The 21,822-nt window shown below is 38.2% G+C and overlaps 4 protein-coding genes across 11 annotated transcripts; 3 read left to right on the top strand and 1 right to left on the bottom strand.

Moving 5' to 3' along the window:
- Positions 1 to 743: 743 nt before the first annotated feature.
- On the top strand, positions 744 to 4,861 carry LOC124305247 (pre-mRNA-processing factor 6). Its single transcript, XM_046764447.1, has 9 exons — positions 744 to 890; positions 1,004 to 1,063; positions 1,158 to 1,284; positions 1,551 to 2,101; positions 2,174 to 2,954; positions 3,185 to 3,400; positions 3,512 to 3,853; positions 3,984 to 4,327; positions 4,441 to 4,861. Exons 1-9 carry the CDS (start codon positions 796 to 798, stop codon positions 4,718 to 4,720), a joined length of 2,796 nt encoding a protein of 931 aa, XP_046620403.1. The 5' UTR covers positions 744 to 795; the 3' UTR covers positions 4,721 to 4,861.
- A 205-nt stretch (positions 4,862 to 5,066) lies between these two features.
- LOC124305208 (serine/threonine-protein kinase mTOR) lies at positions 5,067 to 15,558 on the top strand. 2 transcript variants are annotated; one of them, XM_046764356.1, is made up of 7 exons: positions 5,067 to 5,155; positions 5,313 to 11,651; positions 11,730 to 11,872; positions 11,957 to 12,097; positions 12,223 to 12,847; positions 13,047 to 13,227; positions 13,364 to 15,558. In XM_046764356.1, exons 2-7 carry the CDS (start codon positions 5,423 to 5,425, stop codon positions 13,377 to 13,379), a joined length of 7,335 nt encoding a protein of 2,444 aa, XP_046620312.1. In that variant the 5' UTR covers positions 5,067 to 5,155; positions 5,313 to 5,422; the 3' UTR covers positions 13,380 to 15,558. The 2 variants fall into 2 exon arrangements, with proteins under 2 accessions (XP_046620312.1, XP_046620321.1); XM_046764365.1 differs by lacking the exon at positions 5,067 to 5,155 and having other exon boundaries at positions 5,222 to 11,651.
- On the bottom strand, positions 14,530 to 16,347 carry LOC124305273 (cytidine deaminase-like). Of its 5 annotated transcripts, none has more exons than XM_046764523.1 (3): positions 15,716 to 16,347; positions 15,444 to 15,592; positions 14,530 to 15,202 (listed from the first exon to the last, which is right to left on the bottom strand). In XM_046764523.1, exons 2-3 carry the CDS (start codon positions 15,481 to 15,483, stop codon positions 14,799 to 14,801), a joined length of 444 nt encoding a protein of 147 aa, XP_046620479.1. In that variant the 5' UTR covers positions 15,484 to 15,592; positions 15,716 to 16,347; the 3' UTR covers positions 14,530 to 14,798. The 5 variants fall into 5 exon arrangements, with proteins under 5 accessions (XP_046620479.1, XP_046620489.1, XP_046620503.1 ...); XM_046764533.1 differs by having other exon boundaries at positions 15,766 to 16,347; XM_046764547.1 differs by having other exon boundaries at positions 16,075 to 16,347.
- A 64-nt stretch (positions 16,348 to 16,411) lies between these two features.
- On the top strand, positions 16,412 to 19,120 carry LOC124305254 (unconventional prefoldin RPB5 interactor-like protein). Of its 3 annotated transcripts, XM_046764458.1 has the most exons (6): positions 16,412 to 16,619; positions 16,791 to 17,040; positions 17,190 to 17,339; positions 17,507 to 17,654; positions 17,764 to 18,904; positions 18,987 to 19,120. In XM_046764458.1, exons 1-6 carry the CDS (start codon positions 16,551 to 16,553, stop codon positions 19,098 to 19,100), a joined length of 1,872 nt encoding a protein of 623 aa, XP_046620414.1. In that variant the 5' UTR covers positions 16,412 to 16,550; the 3' UTR covers positions 19,101 to 19,120. The 3 variants fall into 3 exon arrangements, with proteins under 3 accessions (XP_046620414.1, XP_046620431.1, XP_046620423.1); XM_046764475.1 differs by lacking the exon at positions 16,412 to 16,619 and having other exon boundaries at positions 16,906 to 17,040; positions 17,192 to 17,339; XM_046764467.1 differs by lacking the exon at positions 16,412 to 16,619 and having other exon boundaries at positions 16,907 to 17,040; positions 17,176 to 17,339.
- Positions 19,121 to 21,822: the final 2,702 nt, after the last annotated feature.

Raw genomic sequence — 21,822 nt, 5'->3', positions numbered from 1 at the left:
TTCCGTCAATTTGATTTTTGATTTAACTTACACCTCGTTTTAAATTATAAATAGACCGACACATTTGCCATCCTGTGTACAAAACATAAAGAAGAAAGTGGTCTCGACAGTAAGCTGGCTGAAGTGTTCTAGATCTGTCGGTTTACGTCACATTTCAAGCCTGAAGTACTGCTCTGTGATTTCTAACATCGGTTCTAGGAAATTTAACTGAAAAATGACACGTCTGAATAGTTCCCAGTACCAGGGATATATCAGATTATTTTACCAAGGGAAATCGAGACTCCTAAACAAAAAACCTCGTGGCCAATTATCATGCGTGCCAAAATCTAATTAACAATATTAATTTTACGTACGGATGATGATAATTGAGAGCAAATTCGCTAAGAAGCTATCGACAACAGCCGTATTCAACTGAAATTGATCGCGAGACCTGTGTATGTTAATATTGAATTTCATACATGTAAAAATTTGATATATGTATCAGAATGTAAGAATACAATTTACTTTTAATATGGCGTAAATTAGCGATGGTACCTGTGAATCCCTTAATTAAGGCCAAGAAAAATATACAGTATAGTTTCAACAATTGTTAATAAAAAGTGAGAGTCAATTGTTGGGAATAAAAATTGTAAGTATAGCACCGAATTTTTCCGAGGGATTTGTTGTATCTCGTGATGGAAATGGCAAAACCAGCCTGTGTCGGGTAAAGCTGAAGATTCAAAAGTAATCCATTATTTCAGTGTTTACCGCTTGGCGTCGTGTCGTCACGCAGCGATAGTGTAGAATATAATAAACATGGCGGTGCCATCAGCTTCGCTTTCAACGCGAAATAAAAAGCATTTTCTGGGGGTTCCAGCACCCTTGGGCTATGTCGCTGGTGTCGGAAGAGGGTAATTTCGAATAATACATTTTTTAATTCATAAATATTACCTTACCGGCGAGGAGAAATTGACGTCTACGATTTAGCGACGTTTTTAACCTCACTTTTTATTTGTGTTTACAGTGCGACAGGTTTCACGACTCGTTCTGATATCGGTCCAGCTCGCGATGCCAACGATGTTTCGTAAGATTTCTCACTTTAATTGCTAATTAATTGCTGCTGATTGACATCATGTTTTAACTTCAACTCATTATTGTAATTTGTAAAAATTTTATAGTGACGATCGACACGCTCCACCTACCAAAAGAGCTAAGAAAAAGGAAGAAGAAGAAGAGGATGAAGAAGATCTCAACGATTCCAATTATGACGAATTCTCCGGGTATGGAGGGTCGCTGTTTAGCAAGGTACGGTATTGTCTGACGAGCAAAGCGCTGAAGATTCAAGTTTACCTCCTATAGTATTAGCAATTCAGTATTACTGCGAATAGATTTAATTCATATTTGTATTTCAATTTGCAGCATAAGTTCATATTACCCTAAGTAAATTGCATTTTTCTTTATATGCTAATCTACACTTGAAATATAGACCCTTTTGCCAGTTATTTTCCTAATCTGGGCACAATAGAATAACTTTATTACTTTGAACCTCAGGTGATTTCTTTTCTATCCAGGATCCTTATGACAAAGATGATGAAGAAGCAGATGCAATTTATGAAGCGATTGATAAACGCATGGATGAAAAGCGGAAAGAATATCGTGAAAAGCGCCTAAGAGAAGAACTGGAACGTTATCGCCAAGAACGGCCTAAAATCCAGCAACAGTTTTCAGATCTGAAGCGTGAACTGGTTAATGTGTCTGAGGATGAATGGAAAAATGTTCCCGAAGTTGGCGATGCGCGTAATAGAAAACAGCGGAATCCACGAGCTGAAAAGTTTACGCCTTTGCCAGATTCTGTTTTAGCAAGAAACTTGGGCGGAGACACTTCTACTAGTATAGACCCGTCTAATGGACTGGCTTCCATGATGCCTGGCCTGGCCACACCTGGTATGTTGACCCCAACCGGTGACTTGGATTTGCGAAAAATTGGACAAGCTCGAAACACGCTTATGAATGTGAAACTGAATCAAGTATCAGACTCTGTTGAGGGTCAAACAGTTGTTGATCCCAAAGGTTACTTAACGGATCTACAAAGTATGATTCCTACTTACGGTGGCGACATCAAGTAAGTCTCATAAAACATTTTTTCACCAGTTTATCCATTTAATTTACAATACAATATTGAAATTTTTTTCAGTGATATAAAAAAGGCCAGATTGCTTTTGAAATCCGTTCGTGAAACAAATCCTAATCATCCCCCGGCTTGGATAGCATCTGCCCGCTTAGAGGAAGTTACGGGTAAGGTTCAAGCAGCAAGAAATCTTATCATGAAGGGCTGTGAGGTGAATCCAACTTCTGAAGACTTGTGGTTAGAAGCAGCGAGGCTTCAACCTCCGGAAACGGCAAAGGCCGTAATTGCCCAGTCTGTACGTCACATTCCAACATCTGTTAGAATCTGGATCAAAGCAGCTGACTTGGAAACGGAAGTTAAGGCAAAGAGACGTGTTTATCGAAAAGCCTTAGAGCATATTCCGAACTCAGTACGGTTGTGGAAAGTAGCTGTTGAGTTGGAAGAACCAGAAGATGCAAGAATTTTATTGAGTCGAGCAGTTGAGTGTTGTCCAACAAGTGTCGATTTGTGGCTCGCCTTGGCCCGATTGGAAACTTACGATAACGCGAGAAAAGTTCTTAATAAAGCTAGAGAAAATATTCCAACGGATAGACAGATTTGGACGACTGCTGCTAAACTAGAAGAAGCTAATGGCAATAAGCATATGGTAGAAAAGATCATTGACAGAGCAATTAGTTCCTTGAACGTTAACGGAGTTGAAATTAATAGAGAACACTGGTTCAAAGAAGCTATGGAAGCTGAAAAAGCTGGTGCTGTCCATTGTTGTCAAGTCATTGTCAAGTCCATCATCGGGTTTGGAGTTGAGGAAGAAGATAGGAAACACACTTGGATGGAAGATGCAGAAACAGTAAGTACAGTTTATTATCTACCATTAAATATGACAAATCCTTTGGATCAGGTGACATATTTGGCTCTGGGTAACCGATTTTCACACAGTTGAAATAAATTGTGGCAGTGGTTTTTTTAGTTTTAACAAATTTTACTGAAAAGCTGATAAATAACTTTACTTCGGAACTATTTTTAATAAATCTATACAAGTACAGTCAATTTGAACAATATAAATGCAATTATTTGCAGTGTGCACAACAAGGTGCTTTGGAATGTGCTAGAGCAGTGTATGCTTATGCTTTAGCAACTTTTCCCAGCAAAAAATCGATCTGGCTGCGTGCAGCATATTTTGAAAAGAGTTACGGAACACGGGAGTCCTTGGAAGCGCTACTCCAACGGGCTGTGGCTCATTGTCCTAAGAGCGAAGTCCTGTGGCTCATGGGTGCCAAGTCTAAATGGCTTGCTGTAAGTAATCGGTGTTATACTTCATCCTCTTACTTCAATTAAGTTTGTTACACGTATTCAGTATCAATAACGTGTAATTGTTGAAATATATATGATTATTTCTATATCAAGGGTGACGTGCCAGCGGCAAGAGGTATTTTGTCATTGGCTTTCCAAGCCAATCCAAATTCTGAAGAGATTTGGTTAGCTGCAGTCAAGCTTGAGTCAGAGAACTCCGAATATGAACGTGCCAGAAGATTGTTGGCAAAAGCTAGAGCATCAGCGCCAACTCCTAGAGTTATGATGAAAAGTGCCAAGCTTGAATGGGCTCTTAATAATCTAGAAGCTGCACTGCATCTCCTCCAGGAAGCTATAGAAACTTTTGAGGATTTTCCCAAGCTTTGGTTAATGAAGGCTCAAATAGAAGAGCAACAAGGGAATCTTGACAAAGCTCTGGAAACATATAATCAAGCTGTGAGTAAATCGTTTTTGTTATTCTTCCAGCGTGATAGTTTGAAGAGTTCGAAATGTGTAATTTTGAAACAGATCATTTCTTATATAAAATCGATTGAAGTATGTGAGAATTTACCTGGTTGTTTTGCAGATCAAAAAATGCCCCACTTCTGTGCCATTGTGGTGTTTGTTAGCTCAACTTGAACAGCGTAAAGGTCAAGTGACAAAGGCTCGTTCTGTACTTGAAAAAGCACGGCTTCGTAATCCGAAAAATGCGGAGCTTTGGCTAGAGGCTATTCGAAATGAATTGAAAGGTGGAGGGGTGCGAGACATGGCTAATACGTTGATGGCTAAAGCTCTGCAAGAATGTCCTACGTCTGGTCTGCTGTGGGCTGAAGCAATCTTTATGGAAGCACGACCACAACGAAAAACAAAGAGTGTTGATGCGTTGAAAAAATGTGAACATGATCCCCATGTTCTACTAGCAGTCTCCAAGTACGTAGGAAACCCAGATTACGCAAGTTCAGCGAGATATTTCACGTTTATTCAATTTCTCCTAGTTTGGAGAGCTGTTTGTCGTTATTAATTATACATCGTATCTGTTGCAGGCTTTTTTGGTGTGAGCATAAAATATCCAAGTGCAGAGATTGGTTTAATCGCACCGTTAAGATAGATCCTGATTTAGGGGATGCTTGGGCGTATTTTTATAAATTTGAGCTTTTAAATGGCACTGAGGAACAGCAAGAGGAAGTCAAAAAGCGATGTGTAGCCGCAGAACCGCATCATGGTGAAAATTGGTGCAGAGTATCTAAAAACATTGTAAATTGGTGTTTAAATACTGACCAAATATTGACCGTAGTTTCTAAAGACTTACCGATTCCTATCTAAAACCGAGTGTCAAAATTGAAAATAATACCGTATTTATGAATATAGATTACTGTAAATGTATTATACATATATTATGTTTAGGATGGTAATATTAAACGACATTAAGTACGAATTGTTTACGCACCTTCTTGATTTAAATATCATACATAAAATGCAGCAAAAATTGAAAATTGAGCTGAAATTTGACAGCATCAAATCTCAAAATCTTGTCTATGCACAAGTTAAAATTCACCAATAGAAGCTGGGCCGCATATCAGATTCTAGCTTAGCGAATAAGTTCGCTAAATCTATTATAGAGCCACCATGAATAATGGGAGCTGCCTTACGTATTTACTTTATATCACTTTATATTTACTAAAAATGGCGCTTGTGGCTGATAGCGTGATTGCGCCGCGAATCAAAAATACGTGTTAACCAAATAGATGATTGAATAACGTGAGTAGAAAATTTAGGCGTCGTCGCAACGTTACATCTAACGTTATTCTCATTTATTATCTCGTAAATTCTTTACGTTCCACACTACGCGTATCATCACGGCAACTGTGATTCGAACCTAACCTATACACACTGACCAGTTTTTTAACTGTTTCAGGTGGACATCGGGCAATGTAGTATCCCGATGTAAAGATTTAAAAAACAAGTGTCACATCTCGTAATTGAACGTTTTTGTCAAAAAGTGAAAACTAATATATATTTTAAAACATGACGCACTCGCTAGTGCTGGATTTCGTTCAGCGACTTAAATCGCGGCACGAAGATGTTAGGATTAAGGCGGCACATGATTTATCTCTTTACGTCAGAACAGAGCTACGTGAAGTCTCCCAGGAGGAGATGACAAATTTCATGGACGAATTCAACCACCACATAAAAGAAATGGTCTCTGGTTCTGACATGAATGAGAAGAAGGGAGGTATACTAGCTATAGTTTGTCTAATCGGTGCTGATGGTGGTAATATAAACACTCGTACTATAAGATTTGCAAATTATCTAAGAAATCTATTGCCGTCGAACGATGTTGGAGTTATGGAATTGGCTGCAAAAACTGTTGGGAAACTCGCACTTGTCTCTGGCACCTACACAGCAGAGTATGTCGAGTTTGAAGTGAAACGTGCTTTTGAGTGGCTTGGCGGAGACAGGCACGAGGGGAAACGACATGCAGCTGTCCTTGTACTGAGAGAATTAGCCGTCTCGATGCCGACGTATTTTTTTCAACAAGTATCTCCGTTTTTTGATCTCATATTCAACGCGATACGTGATCCCAAACCGCTGATACGAGAAGCTGCTACCGAAGCTCTCAGAGCTGCCCTGGTTGTCACCGCTCAAAGAGAAACTACAAAGCAAATGCATAAACCGCAATGGTACAAAGAATGCTTTCACGAAGTTGTACAATGCTTCAATGATGCTGATGTTAAGGGGCGAGGGTCCAACAAGGATGCCGCTATTCACGGATCTTTATTAGTTTTGAACGAGTTATTGAGATGCAGTAATGCTCAGTGGGAAAGAAACTATGAGGCGTTGATGGAGAGACTTAATTGCTCTACTCAACAGATGGATGATGATATTCTGTCTCTCATTCCTCGTCTCAAAACTCCGATTGTACCAAATTGGACAGGCCCAGTTCCAAGTCGATCCAATACTCTGCAGACAATTCATCCGGTTCATGAATCTGCCGCTTGTCGCAGTCTATTACAGGAGGGCTTGGATAATATTTACGCAGATGTTATGAACCAAAAACTATCAAGAAATCCTCATATACAACACGCGTTGATGACGCTATTACCACGGCTGGTTGCTTTCAATAAAGAAAAATTCGACAAGCATCACTTGGCACAAAGTATATCGTATCTTTTGATCACTTTAAGAAGCCGCGAAAAAGATAGACATGCAGCATTTACAACTATTGGATTAATTGCTGTTGCAGTTGAGACTGGCATAGAACCTTATCTTCCTGAAATTATGGAAGTGATTAAAGCTTCTTTACCTTCAAAAGAAACGCCGAGTAAGAAACGAGGTACCACACTTGAACCGGCTGTTTTTATCTGCATTACTTTGCTAGGGCATGCTGTTAAGCAAACTATAGGGCCAGATATAAAGGTTCTCTTAGAGCCAATGCTTGCCACTGGTCTGAGTCCAATTCTTACAACATCATTGCGCGAATTAGCTCATAGTATACCATCTTTGAAGCCAGATGTTTCTCAAGGATTATTGAGAATGCTGTCACAAGTACTGATGCACAAACCACTGCGACATCCCGGTGCTCCGTGGTCAGCTACAAGTCCAATTTCAGCTCCAACTGCAGAAGCTGACCTGCCTTCGACGGTGCTTGCGCTGAAAACACTTGGTACGTTTAATTTTGATGGAAATCCTTTACTACAGTTTGTTCGGAGATGCGCTGACCATTTCTTGACATCTGAACAGTCTCAGGTCCGTTTGGAAGCTGTGAAAACATGTTCCAGGCTTTTGAGGCTAGCATTGAATCAACCAGGGCCAACGGTTACCAATACAGTTTCTACAGTGCTAGGAAAATTACTAGTCGTCGGCATCACAGACACTGATCCAGATGTGCGATTATGTGTCCTCGCGTCGCTTGATAAAAGTTTTGACATTCATCTTGCTCAAGCAGAAAGTTTGTCAGCCTTATTTATTGCGATGAATGATGAAATTTTTGAAATCAGAGAACTCGCCATCTACACAATTGGGAGATTGAGTACTATGAATCCAGCCTACGTTATGCCTTCACTTCGGAAAACGCTGATCCAATTTCTAACAGAGCTTGAACATTCTGGTATGGGACGTAACAAAGAACAGGCTTCGCGGATGCTCGATTATTTAGTCATTAGTGCTCCACGACTCATTCGACCTTACATGGAACCTATTTTGAAAGTTCTCATTCCGAAGATGAAAGAACCTGAGCCTAACCCTGGTGTTGTCTTGGCTGTACTTAAAGCGATTGGTGATTTAGCAAGTGTTAATGGTGCAGAAATGCAACAATGGATGCCGGAATTATTGTCAATACTACTGGAAATGTTGGTCGATGCCAGTTCTCCAGACAAAAGAGGTGTCGCCTTGTGGGTTCTTGGCCAGCTGGTTGGAAGTACAGGACATGTAGTCAAGCCATACACACAATATCCTTTTTTACTCGATGTGCTTATTAATTTTCTAAAAACTGAGCAATCACCAGTTACCAGGAGAGAAACAATCAGAGTACTCGGACTCCTAGGTGCCTTGGATCCCTACAAGCATAAAATGAACCTTGGTCAAATAGATTCACAGTTTGATTCACTAATGTCTATGGCTGATATTAGGTGTAAAAGTGATGCCGAAACAAGTCAAGATCAGTCGACTAGCGAGATGCTTGTAAATATGTCGACTTCAACTCTGGAGGAATATTATCCAGCTATTGCGATCGCTACTCTCATGCGCATCATTCGGGAACCCACCTTATCTCAGCATCATACCATGGTTGTGCAAGCAGTAACATTCATCTTTAAAAGCCTTGGTATAAAATGCGTACCATATATTTCTCAAGTTATGCCTAGCTTTTTGAACGTTGTTCGCACTGCTGATATTGGATTTCGAGAATACTTGTTTCAACAATTGGCTGTTCTTATTGCGATTGTTAAACAACACATTCGGAATTATTTGGATGATATTTTCGCTTTGATTAAAGAAGTGTGGACTGTGAATAGTCCGTTACAGAGTACGCTTATTCTTCTTGTGGAGCACATCGCTGTTGCTCTGGGTGCTGAATTCAAAATTTATTTACCACAATTGATGCCGCAAATCTTGAGAGTACTGACACATGATACCAGTAAGGATCGTGCGGTGACTGTCAAGCTGCTTCTTGCTTTGCAGAAATTTGGAAACAATCTTGATAATTATCTGCATTTGGTACTTCCACCAATAGTGAAACTATTCTATGCTACAGATTGCCCAATTTCGGTTAATAGAGTTGCGCTGGAAACTGTCGACGACCTTGCTGATACATTGGATTTCACTGATTTCGCTTCAAGGATAGTGCATCCGTTAGTAAGAACATTGGACACATACCCAGAACTAAGGATGCCGGCAATGGAAACTCTCTGCGCACTTTTAATTCAACTTAGAAAGAAGTATCAAATTTTTATACCATTGGTTCAGAAGGTAATGACTAAACACAAAATCACTCATCAACGCTACGACGTACTCACAGATAAAATTCAAAGCGACTCTACCGTAGCTGATGGCGAAGACTATTTACTTACACGTCCTAGAGACTCAAGACGCCAATATCGCGATTTATCTTTGACATCTTCTGATACTACAATCATCAAGCGTCTTCATGTGTCAGCACCCAATCTACAGAAAGCCTGGACAGCCACGCGCAGAGTCTCCAAAGATGATTGGCTAGAATGGCTCCGAAGTTTGTCTATCGGATTGCTCAAAGAATCACCTTCACCGGCATTAAGGTCATGCTGGGCGCTTGCTCAAACTTATTCACAGCTACCAAGAGACTTATTCAACGCAGCTTTTGTGTCATGTTGGACTGAACTCAGTAGCACATATCAAACGGAGTTAAAAGAGACCTTGCAGCAGGCACTAATGGTGCCCGACCTACCGGAAATCACACAAACTATTCTGAATTTGGCTGAATTTATGGAACATTGTGACAAAGGACCTTTACCATTAGATGCCAAGTTACTGGGTGAACGAGCCATGCATTGCCGAGCTTATGCTAAGGCATTGCATTACAAAGAAGATGAATTCCACGAAGGCAGAAATAGCAATGTTTTCGAGTCACTGATTTCTATCAATAATAAACTCCAGCAAAAAGAGGTTGCTGAAGGATTATTGGAATATGTTATGAAACAGCAGAATCAACAAGATCTTAAAGTGCAAGTACGTTGGTATGAGAAGTTACACAATTGGGATAAGGCATTAGATTTATATAAAGATCGCTTAAACATTGATCCAACTGACGTAGAATCAACCTTAGGCGAGATGAGATGCTTAGAAGCACTTGGCGAATGGGGGCAGCTTCATGATGTTGCCACCCGACAATGGGCGAATGAAAATGACGAAAATAAACAAAGAATGTCTCGAATGGCGGCAGCTGCTGCATGGGGACTTGGGCAGTGGGAAAGTATGGAAAAATATGTCAACTTCATTCCTGAAGACACCCAGGACGGTGCCTTTTATAGAGCAGTGTTGGCTATACATGATGAACAGTATGATGTGGCCCATGAGTTGATAGACAGTGCAAGAGATTTATTAGACACAGAACTGACTGCGATGGCTGGAGAAAGTTACCAGAGAGCTTACAACGCCATGGTGGAAGTTCAGAAGTTAGCTGAATTAGAAGAAGTAATACAGTTCAAGTTAATTCCTGAGAGGAGAGCAACAATAAAATCAATGTGGTGGGATAGATTGCAAGGTGGACAACGTGTCGTTGAAGATTGGCAAAAAATTATTCAAGTCCACACACTGGTCGTTTCTCCACAGGACGACATGTACACATGGCTGAAATATGCTAGCCTTTGCAGAAAAAATGGCAGCCCTATGTTATGTCATAAGACATTAGTTATGCTGCTTGGAATGGATCCATCTCAGAATCCTGATCAACCATTGCCAACAACGCATCCGCAAGTCACATTTGCTTATTGTAAACACATGTGGATGGCGAATAATCGAGAAGCAGCTTATAGTCAGTTGCAAAGATTTGTGCAAACGTCATTACAGCCGGCAACAATATCTGTGTTAAATCAAGAAGATGAGAAACAGCAAGAAGCCAGGAAGAGATTACTCGCTCGGTGTTACCTAAAACTTGGAGAGTGGTTGGAGGCTTTGCAAGGAATAAGCGAGCATTCTATACCAGCTGTGTTATCTTACTATGCAGCAGCAACAAAACATGATCCTTCATGGTATAAAGCTTGGCATGCTTTTGCTTATACAAATTTTGAAACCGTTTTGTTTTACAAACATCAACAAGGTGATACTAATCTCGATAACGTACCTGGTAACGCATCACGGTCTGCATTAGCCAGCTCTCAATACATTTCTCAGTTCACTGTACCAGCAGTCGAGGGTTTCTTCCGGTCTATTAATTTGTCGCATGGCAGTTCTTTACAAGATACGTTACGATTGCTAACGCTATGGTTTGATTATGGACAATGGCCGGAAGTGTATGAAGCGATTGTCGAAGGAATAAGACTAATTGAAATCAATACTTGGTTGCAAGTAATTCCTCAGCTCATTGCGAGAATAGACACTCCTAGAGCCTTAGTCGGCAGATTAATTCATCACCTGTTAATTGATATTGGTAAAACTCATCCGCAGGCATTAGTTTACCCCTTAACAGTAGCTTCAAAAAGTGCGAGTTCCGCTCGTAAAGCTGCCGCTAATAAGATATTAAAAAATATGTGCGAACACAGTCCAACGCTGGTGCAACAAGCTGTATTAGCTAGTGACGAATTGATTAGAGTTGCAATACTGTGGCATGAATTGTGGCACGAAGGCTTGGAAGAAGCCAGTAGATTATACTTTGGAGAACGAAACGTCAAGGGAATGTTCGATACCTTGGAGCCTCTTCATGCGATGTTAGAACGAGGGCCGCAAACCTTGAAGGAAACATCATTCAATCAAACTTACGGAAGAGATTTGATGGAAGCAAAAGAATGGTGCCACAGGTATAAAATGTCTGGAAATGTGAAGGACTTAAACCAGGCATGGGATTTGTATTATCATGTGTTCAGAAAAATATCAAGACAGTTACCTCAACTAACAAGTTTAGAATTACAGTATGTTAGTCCAAAATTATTGGTTTGTCGAGATTTGGAACTCGCTGTACCTGGTAGTTACAATCCTGGACATCCAGTTATCAAGATTGCCAGTATCCACAGCTCGATGCAAGTTATTACTAGTAAGCAACGCCCTCGGAAACTTTGCATCAAAGGTTAGCATCAAAACAGTGCCATTTACAAAAGTATTTCCACTTGAACGATTTGCTAATTCTTTTCATTTATCTCCGTAGGTAGCAACGGTAAAGATTATATGTTCCTATTGAAAGGTCATGAAGACCTTAGACAAGACGAACGTGTTATGCAGTTATTTGGTCTAGTCAACACACTTTTGTTGCATGATCCTGACACATTCAGGCGGAATCTCACAATTCAAGTGAGTTAAGAAATCTTCAAACAAATAGTAATTTCTTCGTACTTGAAATTCAAATGTTCGTATGCTCCTTTGTTTCATGTATAGAGATATGCTGTAATTCCTCTATCAACAAATAGTGGGCTTATTGGCTGGGTTCCTCACTGCGATACGTTGCATACGTTGATACGAGATTATAGAGAGAAAAAAAAGATACTACTGAATATTGAGCACAGAATAATGTTGAGGGTAAGCATGCTTTTTTTTTACAATTCCACAATATTTTCTGCTTCATCAATGTTAAATGTGAGATAAAATAAACTGCTTACAATCTATGCTTATTTCTACAAAGTTGAATTATCTATTTTATACAGATGGCACCGGACTATGATCATCTTATGCTGATGCAAAAGGTCGAAGTATTTGAACATGCTTTAGAACACACGCATGGGGATGACTTGTCTCGTCTTCTGTGGCTCAAATCACCTTCCAGTGAAGTGTGGTTTGATCGCCGAACGAATTATACTCGTTCCCTTGCTGTCATGTCAATGGTTGGTTACATACTCGGACTCGGAGATCGGCATCCCTCTAACCTGATGTTGGATCGTCTTAGTGGAAAAATTCTACACATCGATTTTGGAGATTGTTTCGAAGTTGCTATGACGCGTGAAAAATTCCCGGAGAAAATTCCCTTCAGGTTAACAAGAATGCTGATCAATGCTATGGAGGTGACAGGGATCGAAGGAACATACAGACGGACGAGTGAATCGGTTATGTCGGTGTTACATCGTAACAAAGACAGCTTGATGGCTGTGCTTGAGGCGTTTGTTTACGATCCACTGTTGAACTGGAGACTAATGGACAACGCAGTTCCAAAAGCTACAAGATCAGATGCCCCAGGTATTGCTGCCAGTAGTAGCCAGGAACACGGAGACATGCTAGATTCTCACAGTGCTATTTTGCCAAAGAAAGGAGTTCCTTGCAGTCTTGAAAATGGAGGTAAAGTTTGCATTTAAAATATGAAGAATATTGGTAATTAATCTTTCGCGTATATAGTTTTGGTATAACGTGTGTTGCATTAGTTCACTTGGAATCATATGATAAATCATATTTACGTCCTCTCAAATGTTTGTGGCACATAGATACTAGTTAAAATTTTGCATCAAGCAAGTTATATTATATCACTACCTTTATCTAGGAGATAAAAATCAACCGGAGGCTCTGAATAAGAAAGCACTTGCAATAATAAACAGAGTGAGAGACAAATTAACGGGACGTGATTTTTCGCATGATGAGATGCTTAATGTTCAGCAACAAGTTGATTTGCTGATTCAGCAGGCTACAAATAACGAAAATCTCTGCCAATGCTACATTGGATGGTAATATTCTTTTGATTTAATTACTTCAATTGAAATTAATTTAAAGTAATACTTTAAGTTAATGACAAAAATGCTCAGATATGTTCTGCAGGTTTTATATGCAATATCGGAATTCTTCAAAATACTCTGTTTTCAGGTGTCCATTCTGGTGAAAATCGGATCACACGAAGTCAAGCGTGACAAGATTTTATGAGGTTATTTTCTCATCATTGCTTAGTAAGGGTTTGATGAGGGTCAGGGACTAGTCTCCAGACATTGTAATTGAAAAGTTAGGTTTGCCAGTGTCATAACATTGCCCAAGTTGAATTAAAGTACCAACTGCTAATTTAACTGTGGCAGTAAATTTGAGGTTCGTTATGGAAATAAATAATAATATCGAGCCGTGATATATGAAATTTGGACGAATTGAAGTACTCTGTTGTGATCAGAGTAACGATCAATTATGGCAATGAACACTTTACTTACAGATTTAACGTTTACTTAATTCTGATTATGAAGCATTATTTTTTTTAGGATTCTTGTTATAAACAACTTTTCCTGAATCATTGTAATGTTTAATTTATCTTGTATATATCGTGTATTATTTCATTGTTAAACATTCTGATCTATCAATGCAGTTTGTGTTAGGGGTAGAAGTAAGTAAATGATTAAGTGATATTCAAATTTTAAGTATGCGAATTTTGTACAGAACCATACATACTTATTCTACATAAAGCATCTGTAAAGTCTATTCAATATGAAAGGTCACAAGTGGCTAGCGGAATAACCTCAACAACTTCTGAATCCTATCGGCACAACTGTCTGTTTATCATTCTCATTAGTTTACGATGAAACTTATGAATGTATCATTCAACAAATGCGAAGAACAAAGCAACAAAATAATTCCATCGGAAGCGTAAGATTCCAACATGTAAACATTCATCTACATACATTCTTACATCGGGTGCTCAAGAGACGAAAATGTTCTATCCAACAAAATAATCTTGGAAAATCTATTGAAACATGGAACTTTCGATATTGAATTTGCATATTGTAAGATAACTAACTTGAAATTTGAGAAATCCCATGTAATTGTACTTTGTGTATCCTCAATGTAGTCATAAAACATGTTTAAGGAGTACAGTGATGAGTTTACCGAAGAATCATTTCTACTTTGTAGGGAAAAAATTATTAATCATCTTAATTTTTCGAATGGATTTCATTTGTTCAGAAACTCGAGAATTCAAGTTCACAAACTGTAAAGTTAATTGGTACCTTAGGCCACGATTTATGGATTTGTTGAAATATTTTGAAGTTGATGAGTTATGGCATAGTAAAAATTTACACATTTTATTACATTATTAACAATCGTCACGCCATTAGTCAATACATTATCGATAAAATGTAAATATTAGTAATTACAAGACCAGAATATTCCCTATATATAGTCTAATAGATTCTTTCCACTACTTTTCAACATATTACATTACATATGCACATTATTCTCACAGAAGGATTGTGAAGTTTATATTTAAAAATATTCAACAAATTCTAAATAGTATTATCAAGGAATTTTATAATAAATTGGTAAACTATTTTTCAGAATTATTTAAGATGGCGAATGCGAGTGGTAACATATTTGCAGCTGAAGTTTCAAATACAGTTCCCAGACTTGTTTTTGCTAAATAAATTGGTATATCTCCAAATTCAATAATAAATTGCCGACATTCGCCACAAGGTGATACAAAAGTATCGTCCAAGTCAGCGATTACTGCAAGTGCCACAAATTTCCTCTTACCATCTGAAACCGCTTTACTAATTGCAGTTCGCTCGGCACAAATAGATACAGGATATGCTGTATTTTCAACATTGCAACCTTTACATATTGTACCATCTTGACACCGAAGTGCCGCGCCAACTTTAAATTTACTATAAGGGGAATATGAGTAGGTACGAGCGTCCACCCCTGCTTTAATCAATTCCTGGATATCTCCAGCTTTAACAAAATTATAAAAATGTGTTATTATTTATATTGTAGTCACTTCATGTACTTGTAAATTCAACTATGCATAGTATGTATTTATGTCTGGTTTGGAATAAGCTAACTTTATATTTTCTATTTATAAAGCGCAAGAGTTACGTATTTTAGGGTGACAGTACACAATAGACAGTAAGGTGGTAAAAAATTATAATCAATGCAACAGTTTAACTCTAGTGGTATTGATCAATTACTTTACCCAGAGAATCGAATTCCACTACTTTCCCAGCACCACTCATTTTGCTAGTTCTGAACGGAGATATCAGCTGTAAGTGTCTGCTTAACAGCCCTGTTTTTAACTCCCTGTTTCTTTGTTTTCAGAGCAAAAAGGAAGTTATTGTAATCACTCTGAAAATGAAAAGTTGAGTCTTCACTAGATCTGCAAGTTTTGAAGTTAGAAAAATTGCTTCCAAACATTTTCAGGTGAAAACGAGAAGTTCAAAGCTAGACTGAATGATGGTCAGTCCACACCTGCTTGTTAATTGCAAAATTGGCTGTAATCTTGAGCAGGTGTTATTCACCTTGTCACGTCCTCGATCAATAAAGTGCCAACAACATGCCAAGAACTACTGAAATCAAGCGTGATATTATGATCCAATTAGTTTGTCCTCAAAATTACGTTACCAGTAGCACAATCCGTTACTGACAATAATCTATCAGTTATCCAGATGCGTATTTTTTTCGATATACGTAGTAACGTGGAACACAGTTATTGGTTGGAAATATTAATGCAATTGCATTTAGATAAACTTCGCGATGATACGCGGTTTTAAACAAAGATATCGATATAAAGGGTTGTATCATAAATGAGAGAGCTCTTTCATGCGTACGAATTCACGTTGAATTTCTTTCGTACTTTCAGGTTGGATATCACATTTATCTGAATGTAGAAATTGCTGCCGTCATCGCTGCACCTGCACATTTTGTCCGCCGCCTTCCCATTCAAGAAACTAGCCATAACACATCGAAAGATCAATGGCCATTGAAACAACCTCGTACGTTATACGGAGGTTTGTACACGGCAAACAGCTGATTAGTTCTACAGTTTACACTAACTATCGTACTCTAGTATCCGTGACACTATCGTTGAAGCTGATAGAGGTAGGTTAGTTTGTTTACTGCGCATGCGCATGTTACTTTTCTCTCTCTCTTTCGACAGGCACTTGGAGAGATGATAATGCGCGAGTTATGCTAGCAGATGCGAGGAACTTGAGCGCGTTTACTCTTTGTAATTCAAAATACCTGGAACCCAAATTCGGTGTACATAGTTTCGGAAAAAACGTATCTACCGAGTGAAAAACGAAAAATGGATAGTAAAAATTACCAAGATTATCAAAATTCACTGAGGGCTGTTCTGAGTAAAGCACTTGTCGAGGTATGGATTGTTCGTTCATAACCTCGAATTGGTTAGGCATTTTTTAAATATACAATGTCTTATATTACTTTGTCAGTGAACAATGCTGCAAACGATAAACTAATCGGTCATGGAAAAAATATATTGCATCAGTTATATTATTTGTCAATAATATATGCTTTTTATGTACAGGGTCTTAGGCGTAACGAAGAGCAAACCAAAACGTGGAAAGATTACAAAAAAGCTCATGAAAAAGTTAAAAAGGGTCTGGACATTTTGCCTCGAGAATTGACAACCAATTGCATGGTGCCTATTGGGCGTAAAGCACTCATGAAAGGAAAATTGGTTCATACTAACGAAATTTTAGTTTGCTTGGGCGAAGGATATTTCGCTAAATATAGCGCCAAGCAAGCTATAGGTGTCTGCGATCGCAGAATAAAACGTAAGAATTTTTAATACGAGCAATGAAGTTGAGTTTATTTTTAAAATGAGTTGCAATAAATTTCGAGTATTTTTAGAAATGTTAAGTAGTTTACATCACTTTTTTAATTACAAAGGTGTAGCTGTGTTATTCTAGAATTTGTTTTCTAGAGGCTGATGAAATGCTGGAAAATCTTGAGAAAGAGAAAGATTTACTTGAAATGCGCCAGTCTCTGCCAGTGGATTGTGATATTTTTGGCGACAATGAACACCAAGAGATCATTGAAACATATGAGGAGGAAGCAGAGAAACAATGGAGAGGTAGATATCCGGGTTTAACCAATGACCGATGGGGTGATTGGTTATTTTTCTGTATCTATAAAATCAGCTTTGACCACTTCTCCACATTGACATTAAACCAAGCAAACACAGTTTTAAGTATTGTAATAAAGTGTACTATTTTTATTTTTGTCACTCTCTTTGTACAGTTAAACACAGGCAGCGTCAAAAAGAATATCATCAAAAGTTGGCAAAACTTAGGGCACAAGAAAAGACAGAAATCCAAACAGAAGAAGACTTATGGCAAAGATTAGATGAGCTTGAACTTCAAGAGGAATTACAAGATGAAATTGATAGGTTTATAGAAACATTTATGTCTTAGCAGAACTGAGATATTGGATAAGATATCTTTTTCTCTACTTGCTTTTTCACAGTATCTTGATGAGGTTTTTTAATTATGATTTAGATTACAAGATGATGCTTGTAATTATTATGGGGAAGATACTCAAGAGAATGATTATTATGATGAAGAAGAAGACTCTGATTTCTCAGAAGAGGACATAGCTAACGATTTGATTCAAGAAAGACTTGTCAAATTGAATAATAGCAAAATGCCTAAACACCAAAAAGATTTGTTGGAGACAGAAAACGTGGATAAAAAAGGTGATCGATCATCGTTAACCTATAATATTCCTAATCCTTGCCAAACTATTTCAATGAGCAGTTTGGACACATCTGTGATAGAATTTGAATCTGACAGAAGTGTGATTCACGAAGACAAGTCTGAATGCTCTTTGTCGTCACAAAATGATATGAACTGTGTGAAAGATCATGAATCAGAAAAGACAGGTGAGAAATCGAGTGGACAAAATGTCAGTTCTTGTTTTTCCAGTCAAATCTCAGAGAAAACTTTCAGTATTGGTGAAGTTCACTCACTAAGTTCAACAGGTACGATGAACAACGATGTAATTGAAAATTCTGTTTCGAACAAAGTTGAGCTTGAACGGTCTGTTTGTTTTCAATCTCCACCTGTAGAGAATATAAATGAGGTTCCAACCAGTATCACTGCAAAGGAAAGAGACAAATTTTCGAGTGAAAATACCAAATCAGATGCTTGGACTGCTAGATCAGAAACAAACAGACGACGAGTATCGTTTACAGATAAGATACAAATAAATGTGTTTGAAAAGTCGATGCGCCATGCTTTCGATGATCCTCTGAGAACGGGTCAAGAATCGTCAAGTGAGTCTGACGTAGAGGATGAGGTTGAGAAATTGGCAATTATCGAGGACATGCTTTCCATTGGTGCAGATCCATCCTTGATTAATGAACAGATTAAAGGTTCCACAGGGAATGAAGATGATGCGGATGACATAATAAGAATTGAATTCATGCATTCAGACGTACAACCTCAAATACCAGTTAGATCAGGTGGGGATGACGTGATAGAAAACCCTTCGGATATATATCGAATATTCTGCAAACCGAAATCGATTTTGAAGAAATCATCGGTTAATAATGGTGATTATAAAAATATAACTCCACCAGTAGACGATACCAGTGATTCGGAAATAGATGAGTTGTCCCGTGGAGCATCCTATACTATCGTAAGAATTATTGCCTTGTTACATTGACTAACTCAAAAACCTATAAAGTGAATTATATACCGTATGTAATATTTTTTTACAGATCGTCAAGGATGTTGAAGAAAGAAGACCGGAAGTTCTTGAGGTAAACAAGCCTTCAAGTAAAGCACGACCTCTGAGTAAATTCAAAATGGCTCGATCTGGAATTAAACAATAAACTTTTCATTGCAATACAAATGTTGTTTGTCAATTAACGGTACTTATTTCCTTTTCGTATAGATACCATGAAATACGGTAATGGCAAGAATTTTGCAATAGTTTCAAGATGATAGTATACCTAGATTGCTCGGTAATTATTTTCAATGGATTTCATGCGCAGAGATACAAAAAAATCTTAACACTGGATACGTCGTTGTCGCAGTTTTAATTTAATTTAAAGATTCGTATCGTGCAGTCCCTATAAAATTCAAGCCCCGGTAAGTACCGTGAACGACATGTCATGCAATAAACCGGTGGCAGAGTTAGTATTGCATGATGGGAGTAATCATTTATCACATTATTTGCTGTATTCTAACGAATGTTGTTTAGTTCAAACGAGCGTCGTACCAAGGCAAAAGTGAAAATATGAGTAGCGAAATGATAGCCCAACATCGAGGATGCTACGGTCAGTTTTGAATCTAACGGCGAAACCCGTAATTTACGGCGTATGTATTTCATTATATTGTGTGTACCGGCGGCCATCTTACTGCCGATAGTCAGATGTTCGCCGAACTTCGACTAGTTTGGACGGATTCGTTGCGCGGCTCGGTTGTCTGATTACGCAGTGTGTGCGATTACAGTTTACTTGGTACATAAATTGTGGTGATATTTGCGAATAGTAAGTTGCATCGTGTTGTATCAATTCTTTTTTAATCGTGCTAATCGTTGACAAAAGTTACTGCGTCTCAATCGCTGCTGGACGTTTTTTTTTTACAAGGGTGAAGTTAACCACCGATTCGCCGAAGTTTTTGACACGCCGTGTCTTTCATGCTAGAACTATTTGATTTTAGCGGATAAGTATCAGATATGCTAGAATGTTATTGATTTTGATGGTTTTTCGATGAACATCACTTGGTGTAAAAAGTATTTGTGAATCGGTGGTTGACTATCGGCGGCTAGCTTCAGCATCGTGTTTCTTTTGTTTCTTTTTTCGATCTCGCATGCTTGATACGATCGTACTAATTTATTTTGTTCGTGGCTTTGAGATTATTGCAACGGGTGCAAAATACGCAGTGCATAAGGTGAAATAGTGAAACTGAACCGTGCGTAGAGGTGAAAAACGTTGGCGAACTGAAGCCTTGCAGGAGACAACACGAAGCGGAAAGTACATTGCAGTGAAATGTTCAACGTGCAGTCGCCGAGTTGTCGGTAAGTATTCCAATTTATTTAACGAAATTGAATAGCGGATGCAGAGCAGCTGTTCTACTTGTCTCTGAACTTTGTTTCTTGACGTAGCAGCGTCAAAACAATAATATTATGCCTTTGACTCTGGTATGTAGTTCTTGTGTGATTACATGTGCTGTAAGCATATCAGACTAGATCAGGTAATTAATCGCATTTTAATCTATCTTAAAAATAACATTTTGCGCTTCAGAATGTATCTGACCAATTACGGAAGTCGCAAAGCGTCAGGGATCTTTATCATTTGTGCTATAAAAATTGTCGCAGCTATTAATTTTTGCAAAACTAACTACCAATAAATAAAAAAAGCCAAGCTTTTTCATTCATCCAGTCTTTGTCTTCGATAAAATTCACTTTTTGCATGTAGCTGTATACATTGAGCGTGGACTTGATACTGCACGATTCTCCGTTCGAGTTGAACAATTTCTTTTTGGTTTAAGAACAATCCGTGAGATCACGCTACGAATTGGTCCAGAACGTCGTCAACACATTGTCGGCTCGGCATCGACGGTCGCGAATTATTTTACCGACCAGCGGCGCTATCGGTTTCTCAGTTTTCGATGTAATTTTTACAAGGACTGTTTTTGATTTTTGAAAGTCTTTGCAAAAATTATTGTCCAAGATTTTTGTAAAATTTTAGTCATATCTTTTGAACGATTCTAAAAAACTGTTGCGAGATATTTTCTGAAATATTTTTTTTGCACCTATTACATTTCTGAAACACGTATTTTAGAATAACTGCGAATCGATTCATGTTGCTGTATGCAATGTTTCTGAAAATATTTTTTAAATATTTCTTGAAATGTTACATGCTGCGTAGTAACTTTCCTAGGTTCCCACTCAAACCACAAACGTGATGAACAATTTTCTTCGTAAATAGGTCTTTCAATCATATACTTACGGTTTCATCTTAACTTGAAAAGGTTTTCCATGAAGGCGGCAATAGTCGACAGAATTAAACAAAGAAAGCCTAATCCCGTACTATTCTATTTACTAGTTCTCAACAGTTCTGAAAATCGTCCAAATGTTACGTAACATTATTTATTTTTTGTATCTGGAGGGGGGGGGGGGGGGGCAAAAAGGGACCGAAATTTGGGTGTACTTCCGTTTAGAACATACCTCCGATCGATCTGAAATTTGGTATACTTATGTATTTTGATGCGCTGATCAAGAATATCATACTCAAAACACCCGCAAATTCGATTTTCAAGGTCAAATCGATAAAAAATCGATTTTTTAAATGTTTTTCACATTTATTGCAACAAATATAAGGAAAAACCCAAACCCAAATCTAAACAAACCCACACATACATACACACACACACACACACACACATACAAAAAAAAAAAAAAAAATTGATTTGACCTTGAAAATCGAATTTGCGGGTATTTTGAGTTTGATATTCTTGATCAGCGCATCAAAATACATAAGTATACCAAACACACACACACACACACACACACACATACACACACACAAAACAAAAAAAAAATTGATT

Source organism: Neodiprion virginianus, chromosome 1 (genome assembly GCF_021901495.1).
Source record: "Neodiprion virginianus isolate iyNeoVirg1 chromosome 1, iyNeoVirg1.1, whole genome shotgun sequence".
NCBI classification, from domain to species: Eukaryota; Metazoa; Arthropoda; class Insecta; order Hymenoptera; family Diprionidae; genus Neodiprion; species Neodiprion virginianus.
The sequence above is the reverse complement of the archived record's forward strand: the minus strand, read 5'-3'. Positions and strand labels throughout refer to the sequence as shown.